Source organism: Hirundo rustica, chromosome 8 (genome assembly GCF_015227805.2).
Source record: "Hirundo rustica isolate bHirRus1 chromosome 8, bHirRus1.pri.v3, whole genome shotgun sequence".
In the NCBI taxonomy this organism is placed as follows: Eukaryota; Metazoa; Chordata; class Aves; order Passeriformes; family Hirundinidae; genus Hirundo; species Hirundo rustica.
Window position 1 is genome coordinate 34,735,502 of NC_053457.1, and position 11,534 is coordinate 34,747,035.

Genomic DNA, 11,534 nt, shown 5'->3' on the forward strand with positions numbered 1-11,534 from the left:
TTTGGGTTTGGAGGCTGGGAATCTGAGGGTGTTCCCACAGACAGAGAGGTCCAAGGGCCTTTGCTGAGCATCCAGTTCCTCGTTTCCATCAGCTCTAAGATTCCACCCGCTCCTGCACGCTGTAGTAAACTGCTCATGAGGTATTGTGTGAAAAAATGGGTCAGAGTATCAGTTACTGCTCAGTTAAACAGCCCCTGACTTCCAGGGAGTTTAACTTCAGAAATACTGCTGGATGAGGTCCAGGGAGAGTTCCTTGCTTCTAAGGATAGAATTTGGCCCCACAACCCCCTCAGAAATCTGAAGGGAGCCGTGTGTAAAACTGTGTTAAAGCACGGATCGGGAACGGCTCCCGTTAATTGGGTTTGAACGTGGCTCACACCGGGTGTGAGCCAGCCCGAATGTTCAGGGCGTTAAAAGGAAGCATTTTGGTCCATTTTTCACTGAAGTCATGCAGACAGACAGCGGGTTTATACACCGAAGTCGCGTTTCTGTTTTATTATAACGCTTTTTGCAAACATACGCGCACAGGCAATACATAACATCTTAATAAAAGGGCCTGATATTCCACGGAATCACAGCCTGGATTGGGCTGGAAGAGACCTTAAAGCCCATCCAGTGCCACCTGTGCCGTGGGCTGACACCTTCCACTGTCCCAGGCTGCTCCAAGCCCTGTCCTACCTGGCCTTGGGCACTGCCAGAGATGAGGCAGCCTCATAAATAGAGCAAAACATTTGAATTAAACAATTACCTCTTCCTTCACATGTCACTTGCTAGGTCAGTCTGGGGTAGGGTGACAGGTTGAACACGGCTTTAATGACAAAGAACTCTCAAAATTGCTAAAACTCCACCCTCGTGCTTGGATTGGTGGTTTCCACCGTTGCCTGTTGTCAGGAAAAGTTCTGCACTTGGAGTGTGAATCTGTTCTTCCCGGATCCAAGAGCCAGTTTGAGTTTTCTGGCTGCTGCTGCGGTGGAAACTGCTGTTTTCTAGACAGATTTGGGGATTTTCCAACTGTTGTGCTGGAATGTTTTGGTTGTTTTTACTAACAGTGAGAGCAGTGAGAACCAATGAGTGAAAAAAAAACAGCAAGAAGAGTTGTCTGTGTAGTACCCCAGGCAGGCTGTGAAAAAGCAGCTGAGGAAGAGCAAGTGTTTATAGCTGTCTTTGCATTTGCAAAACTCTGGGGGAAAAACAAGCAAACAGAAAGAAAAGCAGGGGAGAAAAAAAAAAAAAACAAACACAAAAACCAACACGACACATTAAAAACTAACATTCCCAGCAACCAGTGTTGAGGGGAAGGAAAAACCAGTCTGTCTTTAATTCCTCTTTTTCAAAGAGCTTAGAAAGGACGGAGAATCGGGCTGTGGGGTTTTGTGAAGCTCTCTGGCCCCAAGGTGAGATACAGAGGGGACAGGGAGGGAGTGGCACTGGTCCCTCTGCTCTTCCTTCTTCCATCCTGAATCCTGAGGGATGAGCTCCTCACCAACGCCAAAAATCCTTGTTATATATTAGATACAAACATATAAATATATATGTAAATAATATATAATAGATATTCTTTAGTGGAAGTTGTCCCTGCCCGTGGCAAGCGGGAGGAATGAAGTGATTGTTAAGGTCTCTTCCAAGCCAGACCATTCCGTAATTCCATGATTATTAGTTGGAAGTGTATGATTTTACTTCTTTGGACTGGTTCCCACCTTCGGTTCCACTGTTAAAAGTTATGATACAGCTCGTGTTCAAGTGAAATTGATTTTCCCTCCATTATCTCCATGGATTTAACAAGTTTGTGTGAAGAATTGAGGTCCAGTGGACTGGTAGGAGGCACCTCTGAGCATTTAGGCACTGACAACAGGTTTCAGGGTAATTTGTCAGTAAATATTCTTCCCTGTGAGGGTGGGGAGGGGATGGGATGGAATTCCCAGAGAATTTCCAGAATGATTTGCATGATTGCTAAATATTTCATTCTTTTCAACTCTCCACTTCACGAGTGTTTTACGTGGGAGCAGAGGCGTGGATTTCTCCCATGAAAAGTGTCCTGGCAAGTGGATAATCTGTGTCCCTGTGTGTGAGGGGAGGATAATCTGTGTCCCTGGGAATTTGGGCATCACTTGGGGCCGTGCTGGTGCTGGGGGGCTCTGGAGCTGCCCTGTCCTCCCTCAGCTGCTCCGTGTCCGAGCACAGTTTGCTCCATTTTCTCCCTGATTCCAACAGGTTCCCAAAAGTCTCAGCTCCATCCCATCCCAGCCCGTCAAAACTGAGGGTAAAAAAGGGATTTTCTGGACTGGGTGTTGGTCATTTAGAAGCTGCCGTGGGGCAGTGACTCCCCAAGACCCCTGAGCAGGGGGGTTAAAGCTAATCCTGCCAGATTAAAAAGGTTAAAAGAATTAATAAGGACCGGTTTGATTGGAAATAAACCTTTCTGAAGGAGTCACAGTAAACAAAATCTGTTTGCCTAAGGAAACCCTCATAGCAATCAGGCAGTAACACAACTGCTTGTGCTAATGAACCCAAAGCTGTTAATGTGGTTTCTTCAGTTAAATTGATTCATGAATTTTGAAGAGAACATTATCTAATGAATTTTCTTTGAATAGAAAGCAATTAAAAGGACAAATCAGTCTGATTAACCCCAAAGTCACCCTACTGCCACAAATGGTGTACAGTTTGAAATTATATCATAAAAAACTAGAGCAGATTTGCTATCTCTTTGCCCTCTACTAATCCATGTAAATTAATGAACAACAAAGTTAATTTCTTTGATGACCCTTTTCTCGTATCACCTGGATTATGCTGATGTTTAATTTGCTTAATGTTATAATAAAGACTAAACAGATTTTTTTCAATGAAGTGATTATCATTCCCTTCAGTTAAGAAGTGATTTTTATTATTTAACACACACACATAACGCCGTATGGGTTTCCTTTAAGAACAAAATCGCATTTCTCTACCTTCCTACGGAAAGTAATCGATGTCTTTTTTGACAACTAGAGAGAGAAAATATTTTTAATCAGTTTGTTTCTTTGCCAGAGCGGGCGGTTGAGGCTCTCAGCTGGGGGAAGGGGTCTCTCTTCTCCTTTTTTTCCCCCTTTTTTAGTCACCAGCTCCCTCCTCTCAGTAAATTATCCACAAGTTGGCTCTTTGGAGCTTTTCCAAGTGCCTTGGAAGAGCAGGAGGTGTCCAACCCAACTCAAATCCGAACAGGGCTATCCCTTTTCCTTCCTTCAAGCAATCCTGGGCTGGGTAACACCCTGAGATGCCAAAGAAAGCCTCTCCTAATGCATTTGCTTATTCATTATTTCAGCAGTTGGAACACTTAAAGCAATTTGCTGCCGAATTAAAATTAAAATAATGGCCGATACGCTATATACTATATTTTTTTTTTTTTCCCCCCTGTATCATTAAGGATGTGCAGGACGTTCAAGGTCACAGTAGTCCTTACACTTGGCAGTGAGTGCAGCGCTGAGCAGTAGCTCGGGGCTCCCCACTATAAAATGCAGCCAGCCAGGATAATTCGGAGCGTGCTGGCTCTAGGGCGTCTCTGCCACGTCCCAGCTGAAGTTGGAAATTAGCTGGGCCTTTGTCAGATAGGTGCAGCCACTTATTCCTTCCCTTTTAATTTGACTCCGTGCTAATTTATCCTCCGCCGATTTAATGGGAAAAGCCGCATTGTGCGAGCTAACGGGATAATTGTACTCGAAAGCAAATTAAAAATATAGGAAAATCAAAGCCTTAAATCCTTTTTTTTAATAGTGCTCAGTTACTCCAAGCGCTCTCTCTGATAATCACGTATTTAAATGCAGTCACACAGGGCACAACAACGGGACAGTGCACGGGGCTGTTCCAGTTTAAGTTGGAAATCTGCCTTTGAGCCTTGCTTTGCGTTGTGTTTTTTGACCGTTCCGTCCCAGTTTCTCCGGCCAAGCAGCGCTCTCCCCCTCTGCCTTGCAGATTCCTTCACCAGGAAGGTGCTGTGGACCCTGCTGGAGGATGTGAAGTTCGGGGAGGCCGTTTCCTACAAGCAGCTGGCAGAGCTCGCCGGCAACAGCCGGGCAGCCAGAGCCGTGGGAGGAGCCATGAGGAGCAACCCGGTGAGTCCAGGGCACCTTCCAGCCCAAAGCTGCTGGGAGATGCTGGATTTGGAGAGCTCTGAGGGCTAAATGTCATTAGGTTAAATTTATCTGCTCTGGAAACGGGGCTGCCGTGAGGAGTAAGGTCAGTAAGTGTTTTTAATCAGCAATAATGCACAGCCCACTTTAGTGTGATTTATGCCCTACCACTTACGGGCTTGGGCTGGGGAGAGGAGCGCTTCTGTTACTCACCAGCCTGTGCACAGTTCGTTGTTCTCAGAGTTCCTTGCATGTTTTTAGGTTGGGGAAGTTTTTTATCTTCCCTCGGTTGGCATATTACAAGTGGTTTTGGTTGTGTTAAACACAGTCCATCCACTCTGGCAAAATTACAGTTCTGAAAACGAGGCCGGGAGCACCCTGGAATAGTGGAAGGTGTCCCTGGCCATGGCAGGGGATGAAATGGGGTCAGTTTAAGGTCCCTTCCAACCCAAAGCCAGTCCCAGTGTGGGATTCTGGAGGTGAGTTGCCTGAATTTGAACCAGCTGGAGGGAGCAGCACTCTTGGTTAGGCCTGTGGTTTTGGAGGAAAACAGTTTCTTATACTGAGTGACCTGTGTCTGTTTTCCCTTTCCTTTGTCTGGGTTTAGCTTTTCAGGTGTGTTTATGCACACCTGGGTTGGTGTCTGAAGCTGCTGTGCTGTTCCGTGGGTGCTGTTCCTGTGTCCGGGCTGGGATCAGCCCCATCCTGGCGTGGAGAAGGTTTGGGGGCTCAGGTGGATGTGCCTGCACAGTTTGGAGAGCAGTTCCATCCCTAAACCCAGGGAATCACAGAACCCCAGCACGATTTGGGTTGGAAGGGACCTTAAAGCCCATCGCACGGGTGGCACCCAGCCCCACACAATTCCATATGGGGTGAAGCTCAGAGCCCAGCCCGGTATTTCCAGCATCCCTCAGCTTTCCCTGTGAAGCTGTTCCTATAAGCAGCGCAAAGCAGTGTTTTGTCAATACCCCGCGTTGTACTTGACAATACAAACTATTTTAATGTGATGGAATGCTTTCCAATATAATCTGGTGTACATGAAGATGAGGCAATCCAATGCAAACCCACAGGAAACAGTTCTCAAAGAATAACAATCCAGTGTTGTGCAAAAGGAGATGTAATTGCTATCGCCTAGAAATGTACCCAGCTTTGCCCTCAGGCTGCAGTGGAGCAGCAGCATCCAAAGTAGTGGCAACAGCAGGTTGTAGTGTGAAAATTCCTGCTTTCTCCCCTGTGAGGAAGGATGAAAATAGTTCTGAAAATATACAGCAAAGCTCCTGCAATTTTTTTTAAATGGGGTCCTAGTTATTATTGCCATTTCCCAGCCCGCACCGTGGCTGCAGTGGTTCCTGTCCCCAGCAGAAAAATTTTAAGCTATAGTTATAGATAATAATGTATAGCTGTAGGGAAAAGGAGCTGTATTAATATAATACCACCTCAATATTTCATCATAGAAACCTGATGATTAAAAAAAAAAAAAAAAAATCAGTGCTGTAATGAGAGTCCTGCCCATCGCAAACCACAATTTCGCCGCTGCTCATCTCCTGGAGGTAATCTGAAATTCCATCCGCATTCCACATGCAAGCACACACTCACACACATCGTCCTTTTGCACTTCTGTGTGAGCAACTGCTCGCCGCTCCTCGTATTTCCCCCAGAAGTGTCTCCGTGGTGCTTCGCCTGTGAGCCATCATGTGCAGGCTGCCTGTGCGTAATACACACGGATTTTATGCATGAGGTGAAAGATAAAGATAAAATGCGGCGCTGCAAAAAAAAAAAAAAAAAAAAAAAAGAAGCCCTCACCTTTTGTTATTTCTATATATAAAGCCGTCAACTCTTGCGAAAACAGATTTTTCTGACCCAATTTGCAGCTCCACGTTGCAGCCTCGTAGAAATCTGATTAAAGAAGATCCTGAGAGGACCAATGTGAAAAAACACGGGAGGTCAGAGATTGCTCAACAGCCACCCAGGGTCTGAACCCTCAGCCCAAACCCATCCCTGGAAGCGCTCAAGGCCGGGGTGGATGGGGCTTGGAGCAGCCTGGCGTGGTGGTAGATGGATTTGTGATAAACCTGATTTAGTGAGGGTGGTAGTACCCGAAAAAAGGGCTCTTTGAAATAACCCTGAGCTGGGCATCACATTGTCCCTCAAACACTTGGATAAAATCACAAACTCACCTTTCTCCACCGGATACCAGCACGTTCCTCCCTCCTATGAATGCAGGCTTGGTCTTTGGGTAGTGTGCATTCCACAGGTTTCTCCTCGCAGCTGGGATGCTTCACATAATTCCTGGGCTGACCTTCAGCTTTATGAGAAGGTGGAAGAGGTGTCAGCAGCAGCTGCCTTGGTTTATGCCCAGGACAGGGAGGGGATGGCTCACCTTTCCCAGGAGAGACTTCCCAGAGTTTGCGGTGGTTCACGCTGACTGCAAGGTCTGTGGTCCTCAAAGGGAACCCATAAAGTTCAATTAAAAATCTCATTAGACCGGTGGAGGAGGATCGAAAAGAAATCACAGGAGCTCGTGGGAAATGGAGAATGTTGGGCTGATTAGTCCAAGGCCATCCTAGAGGAGTGTTCCGTGCCTTAAATAAGACGTCTCCAGCGGTCTGATCACGGCACTCAGAGCTGCCTGCGCTGGGTTTGTGCCTTTTCCAACTCTGCTGTTCCTTGGGCTCGCCCCACCCAGGGGCACAGCCTGATCTGTCCTAAATCCAGGATATTCCACCAATCCACCTTCAGTCACGGGTATAACATTGAGCTAAGTCATGGATATTCAGCCAAAATGTTTTGGACACTGCGGGAGCAGTCGTGCGTTTGTGAGAAAGTTGGGATGGGTGGATCTGAGGCACAGTGGGCACAGAAAAGTACCTAAAAGTACATAAAAGTACCTAAAAGTGTGTTCATCCACTGAATCAGGGAATGTCCTGAGCTGGAAGGGATCCACAGGGATCTCCCAGTCCAGCTCCTGTCCCTGCACATACACCCCAAAATCCCACCCTGTGCATCCCTGGAGCAGTGTCCAAGCTCTCCTGGAGCTCTGGCAGCCTTGGGGCCATGTCTGGCATCCCTGGGGAGCCTGGGCAGTGCCCAGCACCCTCTTTGGGAAGAAAGAACCTTTTCCTACTGTTTTCATTCCCAATACCTTTGCTTCATTTGATGGCCAGTGATATCCTGAGACCCACGCTGGGTCACATCACGGGATTTGTTTCTGCTGGGGAAGAGGGGGAGATAAAGCAGGGAGTGGAGCTGGATGATCTTTAAGATCCTTCCAGCCCAAGCCAGTCTGGGATTCTGTGACAGGAGCAAACCACAGCACTATTTTTTGCTGAGCGTGTCTCAGTGTGATCCCTCAGCTGCTTCCTCTATGTCCTGGCTGAGCCGGGCGGGTTCAGGAGCTCTCCAGCCCTTCAGCCATGCCATGGGACACTTCCCTCCCCTCAAACTGAGCGCTGGCAACGGCCAGAATTTCCTCAGAGCGGTTCAGGGTGGTCATTCCTGTGGGCAGGGAGCTTTTCCCTCACCTTTTTTCCCCCCAAACAAACGCATTCTGGAGGAGCTGGTTTATCCCCAGACCGCCACGAGCGTTAATGACCGGGCCAGCCTTGTTCTGCCACTCACCCAGATGGCTGCTGATAAAGATTTAGCATCATGTTCCGAGTGTCAGGGCTGTCAGCAGTGCTGAACCATTTGACCAGAAGAAAAAACGCACAGGGAGCTATTGATTACAGCTTCTCAGTGTCACTTGTTCACCAGGATTTAGGTATTGATGAGGCTGCGAGTGAAAACAAGCTCTTTCCCTTGTGGGCCTCTACCCAGAAGAACAAAAGCGAAGTTGGAGAAAATATTCAGCTGGTGCCCGAATCAGAGGGACTCCGGTATCGATCCGAGGGCTCCTTCATGTTTTGGGGTTTTTTTTGTTTTGGTTTGTTTGGTTTTTTTTTTTGTTGGAGACAAATCTCTGGGTTTGGAAGTTTTATAGCGTTTGAGGTAGGGGCTGTGTGTGTGATGGATTCGTGGAGGAGAGGAATTAGATTTCACAGCATGAAGATTTCAGCAGCGCTGTAATATTATGAGCTGCTTGGTTATTGATAAAAATTACATTAAATGTAGCTGAGGCATTAAGGCTCCAGACTAGGGTAGTTCTCCCTCTAAAATGTCCTTAGGGCCCTAATAAATTTTAGCAGGTTTAATTATTTTAGTAGGCTGAACATTGTCACCACAATTAAGCCAAACTGAAGCAATATTCAATATTTTTAAATTACAGCGCTGGTATGGTCTTTGTACCCCTCCTGCACCCAGAGCTGTGGAGGGTGACGGATGGGTGCTTGTGTTGGGACAGTCTCAGCCTGGAATTCTTTGTTTTGGGCATGGAAAAAGTGGCATTAATTTCGTACCCCCTCTCTTTGCTCGGTGGTGACGGCCCAGCCCCATTTCCCTGTGCTGTGAACAGGTCCTGCACCCGCCCAGGGATCATCCAAGACCCCACACCTGAAAAACAAAGTCTTTTTTTTTTTTCTTTCTCCACCAAGATTTATAGCCTCGCCACCAAAATCCGCTGCTTTGCTGTGTGTATTTTTAAAGGATTGCAAATGAACCTCAGAGATGTTTTACAGTGTATTATTATGGCTTTGCCACTCAAGCCAAGCCTCCTGCAGTAACTGCGGGGAGTGCAAAGGCAGAGAAACCCCAAACCAGAAAAACACTTGCAAATACAAAAAAAAATTTTTAAAAAAAAAAAAAAAACAGCAACAATTTCTTTGAAGAAGTCATAAACCAGCTGTGGGATGGCCTGGCATGGAGCAAAGTTTTTATTGGTACTCACTGGAGTTGTCACGGATGATTTAATCACTTGAGGCATTGCCTCCTCCAAATAAAGCAGATATTGGAAGCGGGGGTTTTTGTTTTTTTTTTTTTTTAAACCTTAATCAACAATAAGCACTTGTGTGTATTCCCATTTAATGTGGGCTGAGATTAAGATTTTAAATTTCAGGCACTGAAATTAGTTAAGTAAATTGAAAGAACACCCTCCAAAAAAAAAAAAAAACCCTCTCAATTTATGGTCTGGCCAGTAGCTGCTCAGCTACTTTGGGGTTTGTGTATCCCGGGCTCAAATATACCACAGTGCTTGAACTGTGTGATTAAATGGGATTAAAATAAGTGAGGGCGAAGTGTGTAATTTGTCTGTGTGTCTACATAGGAATAAATTACAGTTTTTGACTTGAAATACCCAGATTTGTGAGAGCTTGTCCCTGCTCCACCATTGCAATGCCATTACTATGCAGTTACCAAAACACACCCGTGATTAGAGATGATGTATTGCAGTTTTTATGGTGTGTACTTCAGCTATGATAATCACCTGTAATAAAAAAAAAAAAAAAAAAAAAGGCAACAAAAAAACCACGTTTATGTTCCCCTCTGCATTATCAGTCCATTATGTAACTTCTGGCATTGATTTTGCAGAATCCGTGCCGTGTGGTTATAAATGATAGGGAGTGGAAGGCAGAGAGGGGGGGAAAAAAGAGTTCTTACAATTGGTTAGGTGGGAATCAAACTTCTCCTGTTGGAGGTTTTAAAAATTCACAGCCCATTTTGGATTGACTTGCTGCTAAATAATAAATAATGCCTTGGTCTTCCAGAGAATTTCTCCAGGGTGCGCACGGAGGTGCTACAGCAGGAAGAGGATCTGCTGGGGAGCTGAGGCACTGGGATCCCTTCTCAATAATCTGCTTTTTTCCCAGAAATCTTCTAGTCATGGGATGATCATGGCGTCCCAGAATGGGTGGTGTGGGAAAGGACCTTAAAATCCATCCCACCCCACCCCTGCCATGGCAGGGACACCTCCCACTGTCGCAGGCTGCTCCAGCCCCAGTGTCCAACCTGGCCTTGGGCACTGCCAGGGATCCAGGGGCAGCCACAGCTGCTCTGGGCACTCTGTGCCAGGGCCTCAACACCCTCCAGGAAGCAATTCCATCCCAGTGTCCAATTTAAACAGTTCTTCCTGTGCATTTTGGGTCTGTGAGTCTTCGTTCCCCGCCCCGGGCACTGAGGGCTCAGCTGGCGCAGGGCGGCAGAACCTGGTGCTGCAGGGAAGATTTTGTACATGGGATTTAATATCTCAGGTTTATCCTTTGAAAGACTTCACATCATTTTTATGTATTAGGATTCCTGCCCGTGCCTGTTTTCTCCTACGAGCTGGCCTGGTCTCCAGGGGTGGTGGTGGGCTCCGTTTGTGCTCTGCCAGGAGCGTGGCCCTGATGTGGCCGCTCCGCGTCCCTGCAAACCCAGCGGACTTCAGAGTGCTGGATTTACGGACTCACGGAATCACAGCCTCAATCCAGGCTGGAAAACGCCAAGCCCATGGAGCCCAGCCCGTGGCAGATCCCCAGCAGCGCCGCGTCCCGCCGTTCCCCTTGGCCTCACCCTTTGCCCCTCCCGGATTTCGGGGTGTTTTGCAGATCCCCATCATCATCCCGTGCCACAGGGTGATCCGCAGCAGCGGGGACAGCGGCAGGTACGGCGGGGGACAGCCGCTGAAGGAGTGGCTGCTGTCCCACGAGAAGCTGCAGAAGGAGAAGCTGAGCGCGCCCGCGGCTCCTGGGCTTGGAACGAGGCCTCAGAGCGCCCAGCAGAGCTCAGGAAAACGGTAAATATTTGAGTGACACGTAAATATAATGCAACATCCAAAGCGAAATGCGCGGTGGCACCACTGTATTAAAAAAGCGGGATGCGTCCTGGGGGAGGCAGCTCGGCTGCCCTTTCTTGTTTTTACATTTTACAGCAGAATGACTACAGCGATCCAGGCCTGTTGTGCATGGATTTTGTTCCCATCTCCAGCCCTGTCTTGTTCTATTTTTAATGTCCATTAAAGCAGGGATAAGGGAGTGGGAGGGACGTGGCAAATGGGAGGTGGAAGCTTCCCCTGAGGAGGCGTCTGGCACGCTGGACCCTGCCCGCCCCTGCCCAGCTCCCCCCTCCCCAGCTCGGGGCATAAAACCGTGTTTTACCTGAAGAGGAGTTGAGGGAGCACGGGGAGATCTATGCAAAAGCAGGCAGCTGTTGAATTCCTTGCTCCTGCCTTTTCTTTTTTGGGCTGGGAGATGGGATTTATTTTTGGGGTTTTTTTTTTTTTTGTATAGAGCAGGGGAAGAGATGTTGCTGACAAATTGTATATTTTGGATAAGCAGTTTGATTAGCCAAATTCGGCAAAATACTGAAAGCTCATCGTAGTTGCTTCCTTATCAGCAGCACATTCCTTTATCATTTCAGTTTTCCCTCAGATTTCCGCGTTTCTCTGTTATCCAAAGCTTTATTTCCCGTAGCCTCTCCATTGGAAGGATTCAAGAGACATTAAAGCTAAATTTTGAGGTGGTTTTAGCAGGGTTCTCTGCGAGTGCGAGCCACCAGCAGCTGAAATTTCCAGTATGGGAATCG

At 47.2% G+C, this 11,534-nt stretch overlaps 1 protein-coding gene across 1 annotated transcript in view; it reads left to right on the top strand.

Annotated features, from left to right (window-relative positions):
• MGMT (O-6-methylguanine-DNA methyltransferase) overlaps positions 1-11,135 on the top strand; it is a 138,895-nt gene extending 127,760 nt beyond the window's left edge. Inside the window, exons 5-6 of the mRNA XM_040071227.2 lie at positions 3,946-4,085; positions 10,559-11,135. Of these exons, the coding sequence (XP_039927161.1) occupies positions 3,946-4,085; positions 10,559-10,750 (332 nt within the window). The 3' untranslated portion in view covers positions 10,751-11,135. The remainder of the gene's footprint in view (positions 1-3,945; positions 4,086-10,558) is intronic.
• The last annotated feature ends 399 nt before the right edge of the window (positions 11,136-11,534 follow it).